This window comes from Erythrolamprus reginae, chromosome 13, assembly GCF_031021105.1.
Source record: "Erythrolamprus reginae isolate rEryReg1 chromosome 13, rEryReg1.hap1, whole genome shotgun sequence".
NCBI classification, from domain to species: Eukaryota; Metazoa; Chordata; class Lepidosauria; order Squamata; family Dipsadidae; genus Erythrolamprus; species Erythrolamprus reginae.
The window spans coordinates 6,170,460-6,197,136 of record NC_091962.1 but is presented as its reverse complement, the minus strand read 5'-3'; the positions used below and the strand labels follow the sequence as shown (position 1 = coordinate 6,197,136).

Here is a 26,677-nt window from a genome sequence, read left to right as displayed (position 1 = left end):
GAAGAAAGAGAAAAATAGGATAATTGGGAAAAAAGGAGGGATGAAAGGAAGAAAAGGAAGGAGAAAAAAGAGGAAGGCAAGCAGGAAGGAAGAAAAGAAGCAACTCAATCAGCAAAACCCATTCATCGTTTTCACATCCTTGCTGCTGAAAACGGGCCAGGTTTTATGCCCAACTCCTTTGAGGGCATCGACAAGGAGAGTCCCGCTCACCTAGATGCTTCGGTCCTGAGTTCTTAAGTGGATAAAACCGGGTCGAAAAGTCCTTGGAGACCCAGGGCTCAAAAAAAAGAGAAATAATCACAGCTCATTGACAAGAGACTGCCGCCAGCTGTACGCCCTGCACAGCGGCCTCCTTAAGTCCCCTTCCTCCTGCTCAGGAAGCTTTGACAGCTGGGTGCCGAGGCGGAGGTAGAAGTCCTCGGGGCGAGAGGGGCCGATGGAGGACGGCCCGACGCCGGTTTTTGAGGCTCTGCTTCCGTAGCAAGTAGCGGGAATACTGCACCTCCGGCATGACCAATTTGAGACACTGTTCGTCCAAGTGGGGCCCAGAACCCGGCAGGTCGTAGCCCACAATGTCCACCTTGGCGCTGGGCTGCCACGGACGGAGGTCTTTGTTCTTGATCTGCATGGCCGGGCGCAGCAGGGACTGTCCGCCAAAGCAGTGGCGCGCCAGGCGCTCGCAGGCCCGGTGAAGGGCCCGTACCTCCTTCTGGAGGCAACCTTGGTCCATCTTACCTAGCTTCCTCCAGAAAGTGACATTGAAGTGGTCGTAGAGGGCAGCGTCGAGGGCGTTCCAGGCGCGGATCTGCGCGGCCACGTGGGCCGAGCTGATGTTGAGCTTGGATTCCAGGCTGCGCATGTTGAGCTTGACGTAGAGAATGTCCTCCAGGTCCCAGGCCAGAAGATGGCGGAGAAGAACTAACGATTCGTCGAAATACTCCGCCAACATCACCAGGGAGAAAATACCTTCGATTTGATGGATAAATTTGGGGAGGTATGAGGAGTCCTCGGGGCTGTGTTCGGGGTCTCCCCCCAGGTCGTACACCAAGGTGTTGTGTGCGTACATGGCGTACTTCTCATGGGACCGATAGTACTGGGACGGATTGTTGAGGAAGGTCTCCATGGATCCGTTGGGTACCCGTCGGAAGGCCGGGCAGTATTGATTGTAGTAACTGAACAGCGATTCGAACATGGCCACCGGCTCGCGCAGGATGGTGATGTAGACGGTGTCGTTGGGCATGAGGTGGTGCAGTTCCTCGCGGTTGAAGCGCAGGTGGCTGGCAATGAGGCGGGGCGGGATGGTGTACGGGTGCACAAAGCGGGACGAGAAGTTGTGCGGGTAGCAGAACTGGTGGTCGCAAGCGTGGTGGGGCAGTGCCACTGTCACATTGTGCCGCTCGGCGAAACGGAAGAGCAGGTTCTGCACCGTGGTGCTGGCTGTTTTGTGGGTCTTCAGGAAGGCCACGGCAGTGTGCTTCGGGTGCGTGGAGACCCACGGGGCACAGCTGAAGGGAGGAGACTTTGGGAACCTGCCGGAAACAGAAACAAGGTTTTCTACGGCGCCACAATTCTGCCTAGCTAGCCGCGAAACACAGACTCATCGGGTTCCGATTTAGCTCAGTTTATTGTACCCTGTGTAACGGTCCATATACTTGAATTACAACATCGGACAATCAGAGAGGGACCGTGAAGGCCTTCAAGTCTAGAGCTGTCTGACTTTTATGGTAAGGGTTGACCGGCGGTGGTGGTGAGCAGCGAAGGGCTGCCCATGACGTTCGGGTTCTGCCCATGCAAAGAAAGTGAAATCTCACATGAAGACCAGAATACTTACGGGACTGCCTTCTGCCGCACGAATTCCAGCGGCCGATTAGGTCCCACAGAGTTGGCCTTCTCCAGGTCCCATCGACTAAACAATGTCGTCTGGCGGGACCTAGGGGAAGAGCCTTCTCTGTGGCGGCCCCGGCCCTCTGGAATCAACTCCCCCTGGAGATTCGAATTGCCCCCACCCTCCCCGTCTTCAGCAAGATGTTAAAGGCTCACCTATGCCGCCAGGCATGGGGGACTTAATTCCCCCCTCTTTTCTGACTATAGCACTTGAGAACGGTATGACTGTGTCGCATGGATTGTTTTTAATATTAAGGAGATTTAATTCTACTTTTATTAATTGGATTTGTATCATCGTTTACTGTACTTATTGTTGTTGTGAGATTCCCCGAATCTTCGGGGAGGGGCGGCATACAAATCTAATAAACTATTATTATTAATTATTAAGACACTCGAGTGCGTGCGATTTCACCGATTTTAGGCTATTTCTTTCTTTTTTTAAAATAAAATTTTATTGGATTATATACATATTTAAAAACACACAAAAACAGATCATTGTATTCTTGGTTTGTGAGTACAATTATAGATTGTCTGTTATAGGACAATACAACATGTAGTTCCGTCCCACCCTCTACCCCTGCTGCCTCTTTGCAGCTTATCTTATTGTAAATTTACGGATATTCGTATCAGCGAAGTTATATACATATAACGAGTCTACGGAGAGGGGCAGCATACAAACCTAATAAATAAATAAATAAATAAGTAAATAAACAAACAAACAAACAAACAAACAAATAAATTTTTGCTACCATACTATAATGTGGCCCATACCAGGTGCAGCCCACTACTGGTGGTGCGGAGTGAGGATGGTTTTGTGCGTGTGAGCACTTTCACAACTGCCGCTTAGTGTGCAAGCATGCACACTCACCCAGCACTCCTGCGGCCAAGTTGGGGACCCTAGTCCAAAGCCCTGCTTGAGCAGGAGACCCTATAGCAGTGATGGCGAACCTATGGCATGGGTGCCACAGGTGGCACGCGCAGCCATATCGGCTGACACACAAGCCATTGCCCTAGCTCAGCTCCAACATGCACGGGCATGCTGGTCAGTTGATTTTCAGCTCACACAGAGGCTCTGGGAGGACGTTTTTGGCTTATAGAGAGCCCCTGGGGGAATAAGGGAAGGCATTTTTGCCCTCTCCAGGCTTCACGAAAGCCTCTAGAGCAGTGGTTCTCGACCTTGGTGTCGGGACCCCTTTCGGGGTTGAACGACCATTTCACAGGGGTCGCCTAACACCATGGGAAAAGACAAATTTCCAATGGTGTTAGCAACAGTTTTTTTCCGAACGCCAGGAAGAACCTTTCATAAGCTGCTTAAAACCCACCTCTGCCGCCAGGCATGGGGAAATTGAGATACACTTTCCCCCTAGGCCTTTAAAATTTTATGCATGGTATGTCTGTATGTATGATTGGTTTTTATATAACGGGTTTTAACTGTTTTTTAGTATTGGATTATATTGTTTTGTTACTGTTGTTAGCCGCCCCGAGTCTGCGGAGAGGGGCGCCATACAAATCCAATAAATCAAAATCAAATCAAATCATCACTCTACTCAACAAATAATTCCCTCAACACTGTCAGACTTTCTAGTAAAACTGCACTTCTACTAGTTTTTCTCATCATTCCTATCACCCACTTCCTCCCATGTTGACTGTATGACTGTAACTTGTTGCTTATATCCTAAGATTTTTATTAATATTGCTTCTTCATTGCTTATTTGACCCCTATGACAATCATTAAGTGTTGTACCACATGATTCTTGACAAATGTATATTTTATTTTATGTACGCTGAGAGCATATGCACCAAGACAAATTCCTTGTGTGTCCAATCACACTTGGCCAATAAAATTCTATTCTATTCTATTCTATTCTAACTAAAGCTTCTATTCTGGCATCTCGGAACATATTTTTACAATCCAACCAATCAGGCGTTTACAGGGGGGGGGGTCCCTCTGACCTTCCTGCCAATCAGCTCAAAGCTCTGTTGGGAGAATTGGCACTAAACTTATAGTTGGGGGTCACCACAAGATGAGGAACTGTATTAAGGGGTCGCGACATTAGAAAGGTTGAGAACCACTGCTCTAGAGCCTGGGGAGGGTGAAAAATGGGTCTACTGGGCCCATCAGAAGTTGGGGAATGGGCTATTTCTATTTTTTTAAAAAAATATTTTTATTGATTTTTTAAAAAATAAACACACGCAGCATAAGAGCTGGGGTGGCGCAGCAGGGAGAGTGCAGTACTGCAGGCCACTAAAGCTGACTGTAGATCTGTAGGTCAGCGGTTCAAATCTCATCACCGACTCAAGGTTGACTCAGCCTTCCATCCTTCCAGGTGGGTCAAATGAGGACCCAGATTGTGGGGGCAATAGGCTGGCTCTGTTAAAAAGTGCTATTGGTAACATGTTGTAAGCCGCCCTGAGTCTAAGGAGAAGGGCGGCATAAAAAATTGAATGAATGAATGAATAAATAAATGAATGAATGAATAAATAAATGAATAAATGAATGAATAAATGAATGAATGAATAAATACGTACGTACGTATGCACGTACGTAAGAAAGAAAGGAAGGAAGGAAGGAAGGAAGGAAGGAAGTAAATAAATAAATAAATAAAACAAACAGGTGCTTTGTTTTATTAGTGCCCACTACCAGACCAACATTCACACCCCACCACCAAATTTTGTTGTATAAGTCATTTTAACTCAAAAGCAAAGTATCTATTTACATATTTATAAAGTGATTCCAATTTGTTTCTTGTAGCTTGGTCTTGTATTCTCCTCGCCATATATGGATGAATTTGGTTAATGAAACTGATTTGCGACAACTGATGGGACGATGGGACAAGGTAAGACGACATATGGCGAAATGGGCCTTTTCTAGTCTCCAGGTGGCCTCCAGGGGGAGGAGAAGGCCTTTTTCAGCATTGTCAAGCATTTAAATGGGTGTGGGCACTCACAATTGCACGATACCACACACCCACCCTATAGGGAAGTGATGGGGCAAAAAGTTCACCATCACTTCCCTATAGCATTCCAGACACATGACTGTCTAATCTCTTCTTTAAAACCTCCAGTGTCGAAGCACTCACAACTAGTGTTGGGCGAACCCAACAAAGTTCAGGTTCGGCGAACTCACCCAAACTCTGCCGTGAAGTTCGGGTGAGTTCCCCGAACCCGAACCCAAACAGCAGCAAACCGCTGCGGCGTCCTTTTCTGTAAAAATAAACAGGGAGGTGGGGAATTCCTTTTATTTTTACAGAAATGGATGCCGAAGCGGCGCTGCAAGCAAAAGGAGGTGGGGAATCCCACGATGGGATTCCGGGGGCGGGGCTTTGACGTCACGGAGACTCCTTCCTGGCTGGCCGAAACGGGGAGGAAGGAGTCTCCGTGACGTCAAAGCCCCGCCCCCGGAATCCCATCGTGGGATTCCCCACTCTCCTGCCGGGCGTCGTCGTTTCGCAGTGTTCGAGCGAACGCCGAACCCGAACTTTACCCGAACTTTTTGCAAGTTCGGTTTGCCCAACACTAGAAACATAGAAGACTGACGGCAGAAAAAGACCTCATGGTCCATCTAGTCTGCCCTTATACTATTTCCTGTGTTTTATCTTAGGATGGATATATGTTTATCCCAGGCATGTTTAAATTCAGTTCCTGTGGATTTACCAACCACGTCTGCTGGAAGTTTGTTCCAAGGATCTACTACTCTTTCAGTGAAATAATATTTCCTCACGTTGCTTTTGATCTTTCCCCCAACTAACTTCAGATTGTGTCCCCTTGTTCTTGTGTTCACTTTCCTATTAAAAACACTTCCCTCCTGGACCTTATTTAACCCTTTAACATATTTAAATGTTTCGATCATGTCCCCCCCTTTTCCTTCTGTCCTCCAGACTATACAGATTGAGTTCATGAAGTCTTTCCTGATACGTTTTATGCTTAAGACCTTCCACCATTCTTGTAGCCCGTCTTTGGACCCGTTCAATTTTGTCAATATCTTTTTGTAGGTGAGGTCTCCAGAACTGAACACAGTATTATTCCAAATGTGGTCTCACAAGCGCTCTATATCAGGGGATCACAATCTCCCTCTTCCTGCTTGTTATACCTCTAGCTATGCAGCCAAGCATCCTACTTGCTTTTCCTACTGCCCGACCACACTGCTCACCCACTACTCACAATGTATGGAGTCATTCTACTGATTCATTGTTCTCACTGTTAGGAAATTTCTCCTTAGTTCTAGGTTGCTTCTCTGCTTGATTAGTTTCCATCCGCTGCTGTCTTGTCCTGCCCCTCACTTGCTATCGAAGAACAGGTTGACCAGCCCTTTTCCATGACAGCCCCTCAAATATTGCAAGATTTAAGTATTGCCCACAAGATCATATGCTGCAATGTCCTTCCGGCCAATGACTACTTCAGCTTCAACCGCAACAACAAAAGAGCACGCAACAGACTCAAACTTAATATTAACCGCTCCAAACTTGACTGTAAAAAATATAACTTTAACAATCGAGTTGTCGAAGCGTGGAACTCATTACCGGACTCAATAGTGTCAACTCCCAACCCCCAACATTTCTCCCTTAGACTATCCACGATTGACCTTTCCAGGTTCCTAAGAGGCCAGTAAGGGGCGTATATAAGTGCACTGATGTACCTATCGTCCCCTGTCCAATTGTCTTTCCTTATCTCATATAACATATATATTCTCTCCATATATATATATGTAGATTGTTCTGAGTTCGGGTTTTGCCCCGTGTAATACTTTGATTGTCTATGCGACGTTTCGGTGAAATCACATTCACCATCATCAGGCTGAAGTTATAAGCTTTGTGCTGCTGTAGATATTATTTATTATTTACAGCAGCACGAAGCATGATATATATATATATATCATATATATTCTCTCCCTCCCATCTTCTTCTATTCTTTTTTACTTTCTATCTTTATATATATTACTTAATGTCTATTCTCTTCCATATGTATTGTATATTGGACAAAGAATAAATAATAATAAATAAATAATAACTGATATCCCACTACCTGTTGGACGGATCCTCTTTCGGAGATGCTAGTTCCCTCTTCCTGCAATTCCCCCCCCTACTTGACAAGCCCCTGGCCCGTCGCCACATTCCCAGCACTAATCCAGCAACCCTTCCCTGCTTCCTGGAGACCCCTCCTCAGATACTTACCAACTGAAGTGGGTGCTCTGGCGTAGGAGCAGCGTGCCGGTGCTGAACGCCAGCAGGAATAGAAGGATTTTCTTCCGAGACATCATCTTCGGGCCGTTGGGGAAGACCAGCCAAGGACAGGCTGTGCCGGGGGCCTCGATCCAAGCGCGTGGCAAGTGCGAATCCCGCCCTCATGGAAGCCTACAGCAGGCAACCGTAGTTGGAGCGTCTCAAGTTGCCCGGGCCTGACATGTCAATGGATAACCTGAAGAGAAACAAAAACACTTTTGATGGTCAGCTTGGGGATGCAAGAAAGTCCTCGACGGACACTTTGAGCCATTCGTTCAAAAATGCAAAATAGAATTCCGCATTTACTGTTCAGTCTCATTGCAACAAGGTACAATGGAGTAACAGAATAGATGGAAGGGACATCGGAGGTCTTCTAGTCCAGTGTTTCCCAACGTTGGCAACTTGAAGATATTTGGACTATTTATCTATCTATCTATCTATCTATCTATCTATCTATCTATCTATCTATCTATCTATCTATCTAACTACCGGTCACGTGGATTGGTTTTGACAGGTGCAGCTGCAAAGCAGGCGGACGCACAGCCTGGAAGGACTTGGGGGGATCTTTGACCTCTAAGGGGAGCCGAGAGGGGAGCAAAGCAGAAAAGGAGACCGGGGGGAAAAACCGTGTAAATTGTAAGGGAGAGAAAAGGGTTTCGTAGAACCAAGGCAACATGACGATGCAGATGGAAACACACATGCAATACAACCATAGCTACATGGTGACCGAAGACTATATGGCACAGGAGGAAGACTGGGACCGGGACTTACTGCTTGACCCAGCCTGGGAAAAGCAACAGCGAAAGGTAGGAGGCCAGTTAGAGAGAGAAAACAGCAGATCCAAGATGTACGGATCGGGTTCCAGGCCCAAGGGTCTTTCTGAGTGGAACATCTCCAGGATAGCCGCTGGGCCATGAGCCGGCTTGGCCGCGTCTCTAATCCCTTGTTTCTTATTTATTTATTTATTTATTTTGTCCAATGCACAATACATGTTGAAGAGGATAGACATGAGTTATTATACATAAAGAAAGGATATAAAAGTCCAATACACAATGAGGGTTTTAGTGGGTATATATCAATATACACATAGTAAAATACATGATGAAGGTTATAGAGGAGATACTCATAGTAAAATATATCTAAGAAAGAATAGAAAAGAAGGTATAGGAATAGAACATATCAATGAAAGAATAGAAGAAGAGATATAGGAATAGAGGAAAGGTATATAGGAGATGTAGGAGAGCAATAGGACAGGGGAGGGAAGGCATTCTAGTGCACTTGTACTCGCCCCTTACTGACCTCTTAGGAATCTGGATAGGTCAACCGTAGATAATCTAAGGGTAAAGTGTTGGGGGTTTGGGGATGACACTATGGAGTCTGGTAATGAGTTCCACGCTTCGACAACTCGGTTACTGAAGTCATATTTTTTACAGTCAAGTTTGGAGCGGTTAATATTAAGTTTAAATCTGTTGCGTGCTCTTGTGTTGTTGTGGTTGAAGCTGAAGTAGTCGCCGACAGGCAGGACGTTGCAGCATATGATCTTGTGGGCAATACTTAGATCTTGTTTAAGGCGTCTTAGTTCTAAGCTTTCTAGGCCCAGGATTGAAAGTCTAGTCTCGTAGGGTATTGTGCGGGGAATCACTTTATTTCAGCTGCAAAAAGAGATCAGGTATCAGAGATCTTTTTCTTACACTCTTAAAGCAAAACTGAAAAATAAAACTTGTTCCCGCTCCCCCACTCTGGGAAATAGATTTGGCATTATTTAATTCAACAGACAGATTGTGGAAGCAAATCTTGCCAAAAAACCACTCTAAGCGACAGACACATCTGGAATTTGAAAGATAAAGACAGCTGTTTTGAGATGCCCCCGAGCATTGCCATTCATTTTGTCCCTAATTCACTTATTATTATTATCATAATAATAATAATAATAATAATAATAATAATAATAATAATAATAACTCTTGGCTGCTGTGTAGTTTCATGTTATCTGTTTGCTTAAAACTTGATTTTTTTTAAAAAAAATTCTCTTTTCAACTGGTAGATTGCCCACGATCATGGACCTAGATGGGTGACTGTCTAAATTTATAAAATAAAAATAAAAATGAACATAGAAACATAGAAACATAGAAGTCTGACGGCAGAAAAAGACCTCCTAGTCCATCTAGTCTGCCCTTATACTATTTTCTGTATTTTATCTTAGGATGGATATATGTTTATCCCAGGCATGTTTAAATTCAGTTACTGTGGATTTATCTACCACGTCTGCTGGAAGTTTGTTCCAAGGATCTACTACTCTTTCAGTAAAATAATATTTTCTCGTGTTGCTTTTGATCTTTCCCCCAACTAACTTCAGATTGTGTCCCCTTGTTCTTGTGTTCACTTTCCTATTAAAAACACTTCCCTCCTGGACCTTATTTAACCCTTTAATATATTTAAATATTTCGATCATGTCCCCCCTTTTCCTTCTGTCCTCCAGACTATACAGATTGAGTCCATGAAGTCTTTCCTGATACGTTTTATGCTTAAGACCTTCCACCATTCTTGTAGCCCGTCTTTGGACCCGTTCAATTTTGTCAATATCTTTTTGTAGGTGAGGTCTCCAGAACTGGACACAATATTATTCCAAATGTGGTCTCACCAGCATTCTATATAGCGGGATCATAATCTCCCTCTTCCTGCTTGTTATACCTCTAGCTATGCAGCCAAGCATCCTACTTGCTTTTCCTACTGCCCGACCACACTGTTCACCCATTTTGAGACTCTCAGAAATCACTACCCCTAAATCCTTCTCTTCTGAAGTATTTGCTAACACAGAACTGCCGATGCAATACTCAGATTGAGGATTCCTTTTCCCCAAGTGCCTTATTTTACATTTGGAAACATTAAACCTTTCCATAGTTTAAACTCACCATATGGTGTTTTTTTTTTAAGGGGACAAAGCTTTCTCAGCAGAGAGGGCATAGTGTCCTTCGTAGGCTCAAATGCCCGGTATCTTCACGTACAGTACTAGAAATTCACACCGCTAAAAGGATCCACCGAGAAACTCAAGGAAGTCAAACGATATCGTGGCTTAACAGGGAGCCGCATTCTGCAAAACGTGTGGGCTCAGTAAACACCATTTGAAATATGTTGCTCCAAAGAAGAGCAAAGGTCTACGGTCCTTTTAGCCTTTTCTTGAAAGCTTCCAGTGATGAAGCTCCCACAACATTAGACTAGCAGAATAATAACAGCAGAATAATAGAGTTGGAAGGGACCTTGTGGGTCATCTAGTCCAGTGGTTTTCAACCCTTTTTTGAGCCACGGCACATTTTTCACATTTACAAAATCCTGGGGCACACCACCAACCAAAATGACACAAAATGACACTCTAAGACAGTACATATTATACATATTATCTCCCCCTTGTGTGTGTGTGTGTGTGTGTGTGTGTGTATACACGCTTTAACCATTTCCAAAAACATGTGAGGGCTGGGGGGTTTTCCTCTCTTATTCTTTGGGTGCTTTTTATCATATGCTTTAAATCAAGAGTCACTTCTCTCTCTTTTGTTTCTCTCTCTTTCCTTTCATTCTCTGCCTCAATCATTTTCTCATTTATCTTTTTTCTCCCCTTTTTTCTCTCATTTTTCTCTCCCTCTCCCTTCCTTTCCTTCTCTCTCTCTCTCTCTCTTTCTTGCTTTCTTTCTGTCTCACTCACTCTTTCTCTCTTGCTTTCTTTCTCTCTGTTTCTCTCTTTTTCTCTCTCTCTCTCACACACTCTCTCTTGCTTTCTTTCTCTCTCTCTCTCTCCTGCTTTCTTTCTTTCTTTCTTTCTCTCTCTTTCTCTTGCTTTCTTTCTCTCTCTCTCTTGCTTTCTTTCTCTTTCTCTCTCCCCCCTCTCTCTCTTGCTCTCTCTCCCTCTGTGTCTCGTTCTCTTTCTCTCTGTCTCTCTTTTGCTTCCTTTCTCTCTCTCTTGCTTTCTTTCTCTCTCTCTCTCTCACTATCTTTCTCTCTCTCTCTTGCTTTCTTTCTCTTTCTCTCTCCCCTCTTGCGGCACACCTGACCATGTTCCGTGGCACACTGGTTGAAAAACACTGATCTACCGTAGTTCAACCCCCGGGCAAGCAGGAGATCCTACACTATTTCTCACAGTCTGTTCTTGAAAGCCTCCAGAGATGAAACTCCCACAACTTCTGAAGGCAACTTCTGTTCCATGGGTTGATTGTTCTCACTGTCAAAAAATTTCTCCCTTGAATCTCTCCTTGGTCAGTTTTCATCCATTGTTCCTTGTCTGGCCTTCTGGTGCTTTGGAAAACAGCCTAACCCCCGTTCCTCCTCTCTGTGGCAGACCCTCAAATATCAGAAGACTGCTATCATGTCTCCCCTGACATAGCCAGGCCCAGTTCCTGCAACCTCTCTTCATATCATATCATCTCTCTGCATGGCACTGGACCAGATTATCTCAGGGACCGCCTTCTGCTGCGCGAATCCCAGCGACCAGTTAGGTCCCACAGAGTTGGCCTTCTCGCTTGGCGGGACCCAGGGGAAGAGCCTTCTCTGTGGCGGCCCCGGCCCTCTAGAACCAACTCCCCCCAGAGAATTGCCCCCACCCTCCTTGCCTTTCGTAAGCTTCTTAAAACCCACCTCTGCCGCCAGGCATGGGGAAACTGAGATACTCTTTCCCCCTAGGCCTTTACAATTTTATGCATGGTATGTCTGCATGTATGCTTGGTTTTATAATAAGGGTTTTTAACTGTTTTAATATTGGATTGTTATATGCTGTTATTATTACTGTTGTTAGCCGCCCCGAGTCTACGGAGAGGGGCGGCATACAAATCCAATAAATAAATAAATAAAAAATAAAAAAATAAAAAAATAAAAAATAAAATAAAACAATAAATAAAAAAATTAATAAATAAATAAAAATAAAACAAACAAACAAACAAACAAACATAGTTTTTGCCTCCAGTCCCCTAATCATCTTGGTTGCTCTTCTCTGCACTCTTTCTAAACATCTTTTTTTATAGTGCGGGGACTATAACTCGATGCAATAACTCCAGAAGGGATCTAACTAAAATTTTATAGAGTGGTATAAGCACCTCCCTGGATCTTGATTGTATCCCTCTATTAATGCAGTTTAGGATTGCTTTGGCTTTTTTTAAGCTGCTGCTGAAGACTACTAGAAGACGGTCCCACCACAAAGCCAGTTGGACGACTTTCGTCCAGACCACTTTATCTTGGCCTTAGAAAAGAGGCAATGGCAAACATAGAAACATAGAAACATAGAAGTCTGACGGCAGAAAAAGACCTCATGGTCCATCTAGTCTGCCCTTATATTATTTTCTGTATTTTATCTTAGGATGGATATATGTTTATCCCAGGCATGTTTAAATTCAGTTACTGTGGATTTATCCACCACGTCTGCTGGAAGTTTGTTCCAAGGATCCACTACTCTTTCAGTAAAATAATATTTTCTCCTGTTGCTTTTGATCTTTCCCCCAACTAACTTCAGATTGTGTCCCCTTGTTCTTGTGTTCACTTTCCTATTAAAAACACTTCCCTCCTGGACCTTATTTAACATATTTAAATGTTTCGATCATGTCCCCCCTTTTCCTTCTGTCCTCCAGACTATACAGATTGAGTTCATGAAGTCTTTCCTGATACATTTTATGCTTAAGACCTTCCACCATTCTTGTAGCCTGTCAATTTTGTCAATATCTTTTTGTAGGTGAGGTCTCCAGAACTGAACACAGTATTATTCCAAATGTGGTCTTACCAGGATTCTATATAGCGGGATCATAATCTCCCTCTTCCTGCTTGTTATACCTCTAGCTATGCAGTCAAGCATCCTACTTGCTTTCCCTACCACCTGACTGCACTGCTCACCCATTTTGAGACTGTCAGAAATCACTACCCCTAAATCCTTCTCTTCTGAAGTTTCTGCTAACACAGAACTGCCAATACAATACTCAGACTACTTCAATCCAAACTGCAGAGACTTATCCAGGCAACGGTAGAACATATGAGAAAATTCCTCAAATTTTTTTTGGTGCTGTTGTCACTTTGAATGGCCACTAAGTGAACCGTTGTAAGCGGAGGACTGCCTGCATAGCTATTTTGACGCAAAACGGCGAGGTGAGATCCACAGAGATACACTGGGCGGATTGTTTTGAAGGCATCGTGGGATTTGCAAAGCAAGTCACCTGTTTGGAAATGACACTACTATGCGGATACAAGCGGGCTTTGTGCAAAGATACGAGAGGTGGGAAATAAGAGCTGGAAGGATTAAAGCGAATCCATTGAAAGCATATTAGTTCTTCCCTCTCCTTAGCAAAACAGGCCCATAAACCACCATCTGTGTGGGTCTTCACGGAGTCCAAGGATCAAATCCACGTTTCTCAATAATGAAATTTCTCCGCTTTACTGAATTACAAGGGAGATGTTGAGACTCTAGAAACAGTGCAAAGAAAACATTGAAACACTAGAGCAGTGTTTTTCAACCAGTGTGCCATGGCACACTAGTGTGCCGCGAGACATGGTCAGGTGTGCCGCGAAGCTCAGAGAGAGAGAAAGCAAGAGAGAGAGATAGCAAGAGAGAAAGAAAGCAAGAGAGAGCAAAAGGAAGAGAGAAAGAAAGCAAGAGAGAGAGAAAGCAAGAGAGAAAGAAAGCAAGAGAGAGAGAAAGAGCGAGAGAGAGAGAAAGAGAACGAGAGAGAGAAAACAAAAGAGAAAGAAAGAGAACAAGAGAAAGAAAGAGAGAAAAAGAAAGAGAGAGAGCAAGAGAGAGAGAGAAAGCAAGAGAGAGAAAGAGAGGGAGGTAGGGAGGGAGAGAGAAAGAGAGCAAACAAGAGAGGAAGGAAGGAACAGAAAGAAAGAGGGAGAGAGAGAGAAAGAAAGAGAAAGGAAGGGAGAGAAAGAGGGAGGGAGAAAGAGAGAGAGCAAAGTGGAGGAAGAGAGAGAGAGAGAATTTTTTTGGCCAAACTTTTTTTAGCCGCCCCCTCCCCCCCGCTCAATGTGCCCCAGGGTTTCGTAAATGTAAAAAATGTTCCGCGGCTCAAAAAAGGTTGAAAATCACTGCACCAGAATGATATAGGGGACTGGAAACTTTAACATAGGAAAAGCAGTTGCAAGAACTGATCATGGCTACTTTTAGTTAATCTTAACTGCTCTTGTATCAAATCTATTTCCCTTATCTTCCTTTCCCTCTCTCTACCCCACCTCTTCCTAATATCGGCTTCCATACATATACATTGTCCCCTCATAAAAGCCTTACATGCACCCCACACAATCGATTGTTTAATACCACCCACATCATTAATTCTAAAATATCCAGATAACTCTGTTTGCAATTTCTCTTTATCTTGTTCACTAGCAGTTACAACTGCATTATATCTCCAAATTCTTTGATTGCTTTTCCTGACCTATTTCCAATTCTGCCAATAGTGGGGCATGATCTGATAACCAAATACTTTTAATATCTACTTTTTTAACTTGTATATTAACAAATGGGATTGGAAACAGTAGGATGTTACATTTAAACAGACTTAATGTGGTGGATCTTCATGCAGAAATTTCAAACAGAAGTACATATTATTCAGCAATATATCATACATTTGGCTGCATAGACTATATATTAATGAATAGGGGGGGGGCAATAAGACCACGTGAAGCATTAATGCCACTATATAAAGCCTTGGTAAGGCCACACCTGGAATGCTGCATTCCGTTTTGATCACCACAATGCAAAAAGGATGTTCAGACTCTAGAAAGAGTGCAGAGAAGAGCAACCAAGAGGATTAGAGGATAAAACATATGAAGAATGGTTGCATTACCCTGGGGGGGGAATTATTGACCCCCTCGGAGAGGGTCCGCAACTTGGGCCTCCTCCTTGATCCACAGCTCACATTAGAGAACCATCTTTCAGCTGTGGCGAGGGGGGCGTTTGCCCAGGTTCTCCTGGTGCATCAGTTGCGGCCCTATCTGGACCGGGACTCACTGCTCACAGTCACTCATGCCCTCATCACCTCGAGGTTCGACTACTGTAATGCTCTCTACATGGGGCTACCTTTGAAAAGTGTTCGGAAACTCCAGATCGTGCAGAATGCAGCTGCGAGAGCAATCATGGGCCTTCCAAGGTATGCCCATGTTACACCAACACTCCGCAGTCTGCATTGGTTGCCGATCAACTTCCGGTCACAATTCAAAGTGTTGGTTATGACCTTTAAAGCACTTCATGGCACTGGACCAGAATATCTCCGAGACCGCCTGCTGCCGCACGAATCCCAGCGACCGATTAGGTCCCACAGAGTGGGCCTTCTCCGGGTCCCGTCAACTAAACAATGTCAGTTGGCGGGCCCCAGGGGAAGAGCCTTCTCTGTGGCGGCCCCGACCCTCTGGAACCAACTCCCCCCGGAGATTAGAACTGCCCCTACTCTCCTTGCCTTTCGTAAGCTCCTTAAGACCCACCTTTGTCATCAGGCATGGGGGAACTGAGACATCTCCCCCGGGCATATACAATTTATGAATGGTATGTTTGTATGTATGTGTGTTTAGAAAATGGGGTTTTTAAAATATTTTTAAATAGTAAATTGGATTTGTTGTAAATTGTTTTCACTTTGTTGTGAGCTGCCCCGAGTCTGCGGAGAGGGGCGGCATACAAATCTAAATAATAAATAAATAATAAATAAATAAACTGGGCATGGCTAGTTGAATGAAAAGAAGGACCAGGAGAGATTCAACCTGGAAATAAGGAACAACGGAACAGCTTGCCTACGGAGGTTGTGAGAGCTCCAACGCTTGAGACTTTCAAGAAGGAACTGGACTGCCATCTGTCTGAAGTGGTGTTGGGACTTCTGCTTGAGTGGGCGGCTGGACTAGATGACCCACAAGGTCCCTTCCGACTCTAGTAATCTTGAACATGAAGAGCAACCAGGATGGTGAGGGGACTGGAGGCTCAAACATATGATGAAGGGTTGCGGTAACTGGACATGGCTGATCTAGGGAAGAGAAGGACCAGGGGAGACAGGAGAGCATCTTCCAATATTTGAGGGGCTGCTACAGAGAGGAAGAAGGGGGTCAAGCTATTTTCTGTTCTGTCTGGGTCCCCCCAGACGCCAACACCAACCAAAAAGAGTATCCAGACACACTGGTAAAAAGCAAAGGCAGTTTATAAAATTCAAAGCAAACACAGGTAACAAAAACTGTTCTTACAGACAGGAACACTCTGAAGCTTCACAGAGGTTTCACGAAGGCCAGGCAATAAAACAGGATTCTTGCTGGCAAAAACAACGCTGGAGATAATAAAACCCACGCCTCCCCCAAGTCTTCCAGACTTCTAGGCCACAAGCCAAGATCAGAGACGCCGAGAATCGAAGCAAGGTCACAGGACTCCCAGTTGATAACTCTCCACAAGACTGTAAGGGCGGGCCTGCCTTTTCAACCCTGCTGAGGAGAACCACACCCAAACCCAGCTGTTGCCAATTCAGGGATGGAAATACCTTTCTAATTGGCCCCGTCTTTGAGCTGCATGTCGCTGCCTCATGTCTATTATAGCCTGTGCGTCTTCATCCAATGACTCCAGGCTACTAGCTGGGGAGAGGCCCCCCTGGGGGTCTCAGGCTGCTCTCCCTCCTCCTCTTCCTGATGTACCTCTCCCCCGTCTGCCTGGTCCTCCCCCTCCTGTTCACTGTCCTCCTCCTCTGGGCATGGATCTGGCAGAGATCCAGCCGGTCCCTGAGGAGCCTCAGGCTGAATCACAACATTTTCCAAGGCGCCCAAAGGCCAGACAAGGAACAATGGATGGAAATTGACCAACAAGAGATTCAACCTGGAAATAAGGAGCAATTTCCTGACAATGAGAACCATCAACTGAAGTTGCCTTCAGAAGTTGTGGGAATTTCACCCCTGGAGGCTTTCAAGAAGAGACTGGACAGCCACCGGTCAGAAACGGTATAAGGTTCCCTGCTTGGGTAATGGGGTTGGACTAGATGACCTACAAGGCCCCTTCCAACTCTGTTATCCTGTCGTTATTATTACTCCGCCTATTCTAATCCTAGCAGTGAAAGACCAAGCCTGCCTCGCAGGGCTCCAATGAGGAGGTCTTTCCCTTTCACGGAGTCCACAGAGAGGGGCGGCATACAAATCCAATAAATAATAATAATAATAATAATAATAATAATAATAATAATAATAATAATAAGGCTTAAAAACATATATTTACAAGAGTTTAAAAGAAACGGTCACGGTGAAGGCAACAAGCTAACTTCCAGCCGTCCAGGCAGGTCAGCTGGCGTCTGCATTTAGCCCTTCAGGTGAAATCAATGAGGACTGGCTCCTTGCCTAATCCCCAAGGGGGGTATCAATTGCTCGCCAGCCACCAGGCCAGGTTACCGGGGCTCCGGTTACCCTCGATGATTAAACTGACCTGGTTTCACAGCGGCAATTGAGCTGAAGAGCAGCGGAGTGTGTCTCTCCTCACACAGTTGTGCAAAGCAGCCCTCCGGGTGTGTAGTACTACAATTCCCATTGTCCCCAAGTTAGCAGGACCACTGCACCCCTCCTCGAGCAAACATGGAAAGGAGAAAGATGTCTAAAAATTTTATTTTTTTAATTTATATTTATTTATTTAAAAACTACACCTTTCCTTAAGTTTGGGGTGCCCAAGGTTTTTGGGGACTTCAACACCTAATTTACTCCTGGCTATTAGCCTAGTTTTCTGCATTGTTTTTTTTTAAATTCGGGGTCCACCAACTTCTCTTTTCATTTTCAGAAAAGGAAGGAAGGGAGAGAGGGTAGGGAAGGAACTGAAAGGAAGGGAAGGAAGGTTTTAGAGAAAGAGGTGAGGGAAGAAGGGAGAAAGGGAAGAGAAAGGGGGAAAGAGAGGAGAGAAAGGAAGGAAGGGTTTAGAGAAAGGGGGAAGGGAAGAAGCGAGGGAGGAAGGGAGAAAGGGTTTAGTGAAAGGGGAAAAGGGGAAGGGAAGAAGGGAGGGAGGGACAGTTTTGGGGAAAGGGAAAAGGAAGGAAGGAGATGAAAGAAAGAGAAAGAAAGAAAAAGAAAGAAGGGAGAGAAGGAGGAATGAATGGGAAGGAGGAAGGAAAGAAAGAAGGAAGGAATGGAGGGAGGGAATGAATGGGAGGGAGGGAAGAATGGAAAGAAGGAAGGGAAAAAGGAAGGAAGGAAGGAGGATAATAGGGAGGAAGGAATGGAGGGAGGGAGGGAATGAATGAGGGAGGAAAGAAAGGATAGAAGGAAGGGAAAAAGGAAGGAAGGAGGATAATAGGGAGGAAGGGAGGGAGAGAGGGAATGAATGGGAGGGAAGGAAGGAAGGTAATAGAGGAAGGAAGGAAAAGAAGGACGGAAGGAAGGAAGGAAGGAAAAAAAGAAGGAAGGAAGAAGGATAATAGGGAGAAGGGGAGGGAGAGAGGGAATGAATGGGAGGGAAGGAAGGAACGTAATAGTAGAGAGGGAGGAAGGAAGGAAGGAAGGAGTTTCATTTAACTGTGGCCCATGTAGGGATTCTCTTATCTTGGGTTTGTTTGGGGATTTGTGGAAATGTCCCACCTGTCCAGGGGTGCCTGACCTCCTTCTTTTTAACCCTGTTTTTTTCTTCCCCCTTTTCTTTTGAAACCCTCCCGGCCTTCCCTCTGTAAGCAGGAAGTGTGTTTTCCGGGCTTGTCTAAAATAATCATCCCACCGCTAGAAATATGAATCCATCCGCGGGGAATCTTAATCCCTGGCTGGCCAAGAGGCCGGAGACGCTGCGGCCAAGTGGAAGAAGGCGAGAGAGGGAGAAGGGAGGTCGGGAAGCCACCCTGGGCATTTTCTCTTCCCGGCTGCCCCCACCTTCAAAGGGGGCCTGGGAATCTTGCCCCCCTTTAGATAACCCCGCAAGGGATCTGGAGGGGAGGGGGAGGGAAGCAGCCCCTCTAAAATGGGAGGGAGGGAGGAAGAAAGGAAATGATCGAGAAAGAGGGAAAAGAGGGAGGTAGGAAAAGGAAAGTAAAGGAGGAAGGAAGGAAGGAAATGATCGAGAAAGAGAGAAAAGAGGGAGGAAGGAAAAGGAAAAGGAAGGAAGGAAGGAAGAAAAAGACAGAGAAGGAGGGGGAAAAGGGAGGAGGGAGAAAGGAAAAGAAAGCAAAGAAAGAAAGAAGAGAAAGAAAGGGAAGGAAGGAAGGAAAAGAGAGAAGGGGGGAAAAGAGCAATGGAGGAGGGAGAAAGGGAAAGAAAGAAAGGGGAGAAAGAAAAGGAAGGAAGGGAAAGAGAGAGAAGGAGGGAAAAGAGGGAGGGAGGAGGGAGAAAGGAAAGGAAAAAAAGGGAAGGAAGGAAGGAAAAAAGGAAGGAGAGGGGGAAGGAGGAATGGAGGAGGGGAGGGAGGAGAAGGAGGAAAAGGAAACCAGATTCTGCAGGGTCTTTTGCCCCCCATAAAGGTGAGCTGGAATTAATAAAAAGGACAAAAGGGGCGAACCTCCCCCCTTGCCCCTCCCAAAACCTTTTATGGGCCCGATCCTCTTCCCTCCCCTCTTTCTTTTCTACAAGCCCCTCAGCCTTGCTCTCCTGCTCCCTGAACTTCCCCTATTTTAAAGATACAGACAGGCAACAACATTCTAATCCTCAAGGACATGAAGAATCCTTAAAAGCTTGGGGAAGGAGAAGGAGAAAGGGAAGGAAACACCACTCCACCATTGAGGAAAATAGCAGTTCTAGAACTTCAGAGGACACAATGCAAGACACAGAGACACACACAATCTTAAACTTCAACACAATGCAACACATACACACACATATAAACACAAAGTCTTAAACTTCAGAGGACACAATGCACCACACACACACACACACACAATCAATCAATCTTAAACTTCAGATAACACTATGTGCTGCATACACCCACACAATCTTAAACTTCAGATAACACAATGCACTGCATACACACACGCACACAATCTTAAACTTCAACACAATGCAACACATACACACACATATATACACAAAGTCTTAAACTTCAGAGGACACAATGCATCACACACACACAATCTTAAACTTCAGATAACACTATGCACTGCATACACACACACAATCTTAAACTTCAGATAACACTATGCACTGCATACACACACACAATCTTAAACTTCAGAGGACAAAATGCACCACATATAGACACACCCGCACAATCTTAAACTTCAGATAACATAATGCACTGCATACACACACACAATCTTAAACTTCAGAGGACACAATGCACCACATAAACACAAACTTAAATTTCAGAGAACACAATGCACGGCACACACACGCACAATCTAAATTGTAGCTTTGTGTAATTGCTTGCACAACTGGAAGGATAACTCCCAGGTCTTGGATACAAGGTCAGTAACCGGTGCCTGTTCTCAAAACCTGTTGCCAAGAATCTCACACCCATCACACCTGGCGGGGCACAAATCACCCTCAGCTGTTGTGTCCTTTTCAACAACACAGCCCCAGAAGTCACCTTGGTTGTGTCATCCCAGGCAAAGGACCCCGAGGAAGCAAAGCCACGTTCTGGCACAACAATTGTTTAAAAATCTTAGCTCTGAGCATGTCAAGACTGTTTTTTCTTTTTAGTGACCAGGATTTTAAGAGGAAAAAAATAAAAATAAACAGGGACATCTAGGCAGCGAAGGAGAAACGCACAAAACAGACTCACAAAGGGGGACCGACCAACCTTTCCGCCTTCTTCCTCTCCTAAAACACAAAACCATCCCGTCCTCGACATACAACATTTCACCTAGTGACCGTTCAAAATTACAAAAAAAAATTGTTTCTCACCCTTACCACCGTCGCAGCATCCCCCGCGTTCGCGTGATCAAAATTCGGATGTGCGGCCGCCGATTTATATTTGCGTGCGTGCGTGTGTGTGTGTGTGTCACGTGATCTCCCCCTTTTGCGACTTTCGCCGACTCAACAGGCGGGGGGGGAGCCGGATTCCCTTAACAACCGAGTGACTCATTTAAACGCGGTTCGTTTAACGGCGGCGAGCAAGAAAGGCGGTAAAACAGGGGGCGGAAATTCGCTTAACGAAGAAACGTCTCGCGTAACAACCGAAATATTGGGCCCAACCGTGGTTGTAAGTCAAAGACTTACCCAAATAGGGGGGGAACCGGCCCGATTTTCCGCCGACATAATCTACCTACATGTACACACACACACACACACACACACACACAGACACAATTTCTTAAAAAAAAACAACCCTGGGGCTTGAGAGCCCATTCACCCTTTCTCGAGGGATTTTTTGACTTTCTCTCCTTCTTTAAGGACCCCCCCTCAAGACCCCTCAACTCACCTTCCTCCGCAAAAAGGTGAACACCCCCCGTCTCTCTCACACACACACACCTGCCTGGCTGTGAATGATGGGACTTAGAAGGGACCCCCCCCAGTTCCATCTTTCTCCCTGTCCTGCTTTTTAGGGGGGGTGGGGTGTGGGGGAAAAATTGGGGGGGGGGGGATTCCGGTTAAAACTTACCAGCCCTTCCACAAGGCGGCCTGCAGGGATCTGCTGCAGGGATCCGAAATCCACGCAAGATCTGGGATCTGCAGGAGGTTGGTGTAGGGGGGGGCTCTTTTCTCCTCTTCTCCTCTTCCCTTATTGGAGGGGGGGTTGTCTTTATATATTTATATATTTAAGACGAGGCAACTGCTTTGGATCCAAATCGCCCTCCCCACATTCCGAAACGTCCCCCCCCCACTTCCGACAGCCCTAAAAGAGACAGAACCCCCCCTCTCCTTTCCCGGGTGGGGGTGTGGGTGGGAGAGAAGGAAAGGACGCCCCCACCTCACCCAAGCCACTCAACCCTTCGCGACGGGGCGAGGATGCTCAGCCGACGCGTGGTCCTACCCCCCCCCTCCAAAAAAACCCCATCCCTCCACTGCGGCGCCGGATGGGCAGAGGGCTCCGATGGGGAAGAGGGGTGGGGGGGAAGAGATCTGGACCCCCCCTCTCTTAAAGAGGCGGCCCCCCTCCCTCCCTCCCACCCAGCCCGGGGAAAGCAGGCGAAAGGAAGGATGCTGAAGGAAGAAAGGAAGGAAGAAAGGAAGAGAGGATCGGCTGGTTCCAGGCAAGGAGGCGGTCGGTCCACGCGCAAGGATGGGGAGGGGGATGGCTGGGGAAGGGGCGGGCGGAGGAGGAGGAGGAGGAAAGCCGGCCCCCATCAGACCCGCCCTTCCACCCCCTCCCCCGTTCGCCAGACACGTGTCGGGCAGGCTACCAGGTTGGCACGCGCGCTCCCTTTCCAAAAAACGTGGGAATGCGCCCTGGCTGGGTTCCCGCGAAGTCCGCCAGCCGAGCCTTTGTCTCTCTCCCTGTCTCTCTCTCTCACACACACACCAGCCCCGGATTTAGGGATTGGGAGAGGGGGCTCTTCGTAGTAAGGTCAAAGATTTGACTGCAAAAAATACGACTTCAGCAACAGAGTAATCAACGCCTGGAATGCGCTACCTGATTCTGTGGTTTCTACTCCTAACCTCAAAACCTTTCACCTTAGACTATCTACAATTGACCTCTCCTCCTTTCTAAGAGGTCTGTAAGGGGCGTGCATAAGCGCACCATGGTGCCTACCGTCCCTGTCCTATTGTTTTATTTATTTATTCATTCATTTTATTTTTATTTTATTTATTTATTTATCCATTTGTCCAGTACACAAATGTCTTCTTTTGTTACTTTTTATCATTACTTATCTAATGTTTAATATGTACAAATTATCACCCTATAATTGTTTGACAAATAAATAAATAAATAAAATAAAATAAATAAACACAGATACGAGCAGAGTTGGAAGGGTCCTCCGAGATCACCTAGTCCAACCCACCCACCTTGCGGTGGCCTCCTAGAGGTGGAGCTTTTTTGCCCGCCAATCGGGGGGGGGGGGGGTTGTGGAGATTGAGCCTAGGCAGAAGCAGATGTTAGGGTCCGGTACGCAGAACTGGTAGAAAAATTTTGATTTTTTTCCCCCTTCTTTTTCCCCCTTCTGGGCTCTGGATCTATTTTAAATGAGGTTGAAGGTGTATCATTTTAGAAGAGCTGTGCGGGCGTGTACATACACATACAGTTTATATAGCAGATAAAGTAGATTTTTGTGTCCTTGTGTGTAATATGAATGTACCCATATGGCATATATATATACTGCTCAAAAAAAATAAAGGGAACACTCAAATAACACATCCTGGATCTGAATGAATGAAATATTCTCACTGAATACTTTGTTCTGTGCAAAGTTGAATGTGCACAACAGCATGTGGAATTGATTGTCAATCAGTGTTGCTTCCTAAGTGGACAGTTTGATTTCACAGAAGTTTGATTTACTTGCGAGTTATATTGTGTCGTTTAAGTGTCCCCTTTTAAGAGTCTTTGGAGAGGAGCGGCATACAAATCTAATATTATTATTATTATTATTATTATTATTATTTTACTTACTTTACTTTATTGGATTATTATTGTTATTATTATTATTATTATTAAGCAGAGTACATAGAATTAAAGAGTATATTTTGGATGTTCAGTAATAGTAAATAGATAAGGAAACTATTTCTTTGAGGTGAGGGGAGGCCAGGCGATATTGTGATACAAAATCTAGCATATAAATCTATAATAATAATAAATATAATAATAATAAGTAGATCCTTGGAACAAACTTCCAGCAGACGTGGTAGATAAATCCACAGGAACTGAATTTAAACATGCCTGGGATAAACATAGATCCATCCTAAGATAAAATACAGAAAATAGTATAAGGGCAGACTAGATGGACCAGGAGGTCTTTTTCTGCCGTCAGACTTCTATGTTTCTATGTTTCTATAATAAATATAATAAATACAATATAATAAATATAATAAATATAATAAAAATAATAATAATAATAATAATAATAATAATAATAATAATAATAATAATAATAATAAATCACACAGTCCTAGATGCTTGGGAAGTGTTCGGCTTGTGATATTGTGATACAAAATCCAGCATATCAATCTCATTTTGCTGTGTATTACTGTTTTTTGCAAATAAAATCATCATCATCTGAGAAAACTGGAATTTGGTTGCTTCTGCTTGTCCCTGGACATTTTATATTCGAGTTTATTTTAATTCCTTCTCCATCCTCCGATTTTATGTGCCGAGACAGCAGAGTTCTTTCCTTTACAATGCTGCGTTTGCACAACTTCTGCCCGATTTCACAATTTAATGTCACGGGCAGGTCAGTCTTTCTCAAACCTCAGCAGCTTAAAAGAGGGGTGACTTCCATTCCCAGAATTCCCCAGTCAGCTCTGCAAATACAGTGATACCTCTACTTAAGAACTTAATTTGTTCCATGACCAGGTTCTTAAGTAGAAAGGTTTGTAAGAAGAAGCAATTTTTCCCATAGGAATCAATGTAAAAGCAAATAATGTGTGCAATTGGGGAAAGCACAGGGAGGGTGGAGGCCCTGTTTCCTCCCCGAGGATTCCCATGGAGGCTTCTCCCTGCCTTTTCCGGCCTTGTTTCCTCCCAGGAGATTCCTAGACAGGCCCCACGGAGGCTTCTCCCCACCTTTTCCGGCCCGGTTTCCTTCCAGGAGATTCCTAGACAGGCCCCACGGAGGCTTCTCCCCGCCTTTTCCGGTTACAGTGGAAAATAGTTCTTGAGAAGAGGCAAACCCCCCGGTTCTTATCTAGAAAAGTTCTTAAGTAGAGGCATTTGTAGGTAGAGGTACCACTGCATTCAGTTGCTTGGAACGTGAAGAAAAACAGACGATCGACTCAATACATGTAATCTTCGATTAATGACCACAATTGAGCCCCAAATTTTATGTGGCCAAGTGAGAAAGCTGTGACGTGAGTTTTCCCCGTTTTACGACATTCCCTTGCCAACCTTTCTGCGGTTCTTCAATGAGCAAGGCCGTCGTTGAAGACTTGTTGACTTGGGCTTCTCGGTAGGTCGCCAAAGGGGATCGCAAGAGCCCCGTGGGACTCTTGTGACCAAGTGAGGGTTGCTACTTACCGCCACCAGCGTGGGTGCAAGCGCCCCAGCGAGATTTTGCTTCTGCCCCTACACAGGAAGCAAAATCTCGTGAGATTTTCTGCATGCGCAGAAGCCAAAAACAGCCAAAATCTATCGCGTTTATCTTCTCACTAGATTTTGTTTTCTGTGCATGCACAGGATCAAAATCTCACTGGGGTGCGCATTGGCGCACGCCAGTGTCACAAAGCTGCGCGCACAGCTCCATTTCTGCTCCTGGTACGCAGTGTGGCCCATACTGGCTAGCGACCCAATACTGGTTGTGACCATCATTAATGTTCTGTCGGGCTCTCTGGTAGACTCCTCCCAAAAATTCACAGGTACAAATTTCAGACACACACGTTTGAAAAGTCAAAACAATGTTCATTATAATGAAAATTCACTTAAACTAAGCCCATTTTTGGTATAGCAAAGAGCACTCGTCTCCAAACAAACTGGAAATTTGTACAAGTCCCTTATCAGTTCTGTGATACTTAGCTTGCAGCTGTGAGGCGATTCACAGTCCTCCTTCTTTCACAAAGTGAAACACACTTTGCTCTGGTTTAGGTTCAAAGCAGGGAAAAATCGGCACACAAAAGGTCAAAGTCAGTAAAGCAGTCACGAGACACAACGATCAGATAATCCTCCACAATGGCGAAACCCACAGGCTGCTCTTTATAGCAGCCTCACTAATGACCACAGCCCCACCCAACCACAGGTGGCCTCATTTTCTTTGATAATAATCTCTCAGTTGTTGCTGCCTATGCATCGCTCTCCCCATGCATGGCTGTATCATTAACTCTTGTTCTGAATCCAAGGAGGAGCTAGATAATTGATCTCCTTCTGAGCTGTCTGCCACACTCTCCTCCTCCCTGTCACTCATGTCTTCTTGGTCAGAGGAGCCTTCATCAGCAGATTCCACCGGGGGCAAAACAGGCCTGCGGCATGTGGATGTCTCCCCCACATCCAGTCCTTGGGGCAGGAGCTGGGCCAGAGCTAACCACAACAATTAACAGGAGTCGGTTGCAAAGCATCCGAATGTGGCAACAGTCTTCAAGTGTGAAGTCACTTTTCTTTCTTTTTAGTGTCGTGGTAACTTCAGCTCCTTAAACCAGTGTTTCCCAGCCTTGACAACTTGAAGAAATCTGGACTTCAACTCCCAGAATTCCCCAGCCAGCATTTGCTGGCTGGGGAATTCTGGGAGTTGAAGTCCAGATATTTTCAAGTTGCCAAGGTTGGGAAACACTGCCTTAAACAAACGGGTCGTAAGTTGCGGATTTTCGGAGAGGGACCGAGAGGTTTTTTTGCTCATCCCCCATGTGGGAAAATCTTTCCAGAGAAATTGTGTCTGGCTGTTTTTCACCAGCTGCCCCACATCTTAAAAGAGCCCCGAGTGAGTCTTCGCTCGCCGGCTGGAAATGAAGACACTCTACCCTTTGTGCTTCTAATCCTCTGACCCCCCCCTTGACCCACCCCCTTTATTTTATCCCGCCTGTCCTGCAACTTCGACACCTCCCCCTTTGCCGCCACCCGTTTTTTTCAGAATTGCGAGACTGCAGGGAACACAAAGCGGCCGTTGTTTAAAGACACA

The 26,677-nt window shown here is 45.3% G+C and overlaps 1 protein-coding gene across 1 annotated transcript; it reads right to left on the bottom strand.

Annotated features, from left to right (window-relative positions):
* Nucleotides 1-373: 373 nt before the first annotated feature.
* On the bottom strand, nucleotides 374-25,344 carry GAL3ST3 (galactose-3-O-sulfotransferase 3). The gene is made up of 4 exons (XM_070766574.1): nucleotides 25,263-25,344; nucleotides 7,593-7,676; nucleotides 7,056-7,176; nucleotides 374-1,529 (listed from the first exon to the last, which is right to left on the bottom strand). Exons 1-4 carry the CDS (start codon nucleotides 25,342-25,344, stop codon nucleotides 374-376), a joined length of 1,443 nt encoding a protein of 480 aa, XP_070622675.1.
* Nucleotides 25,345-26,677: the final 1,333 nt, after the last annotated feature.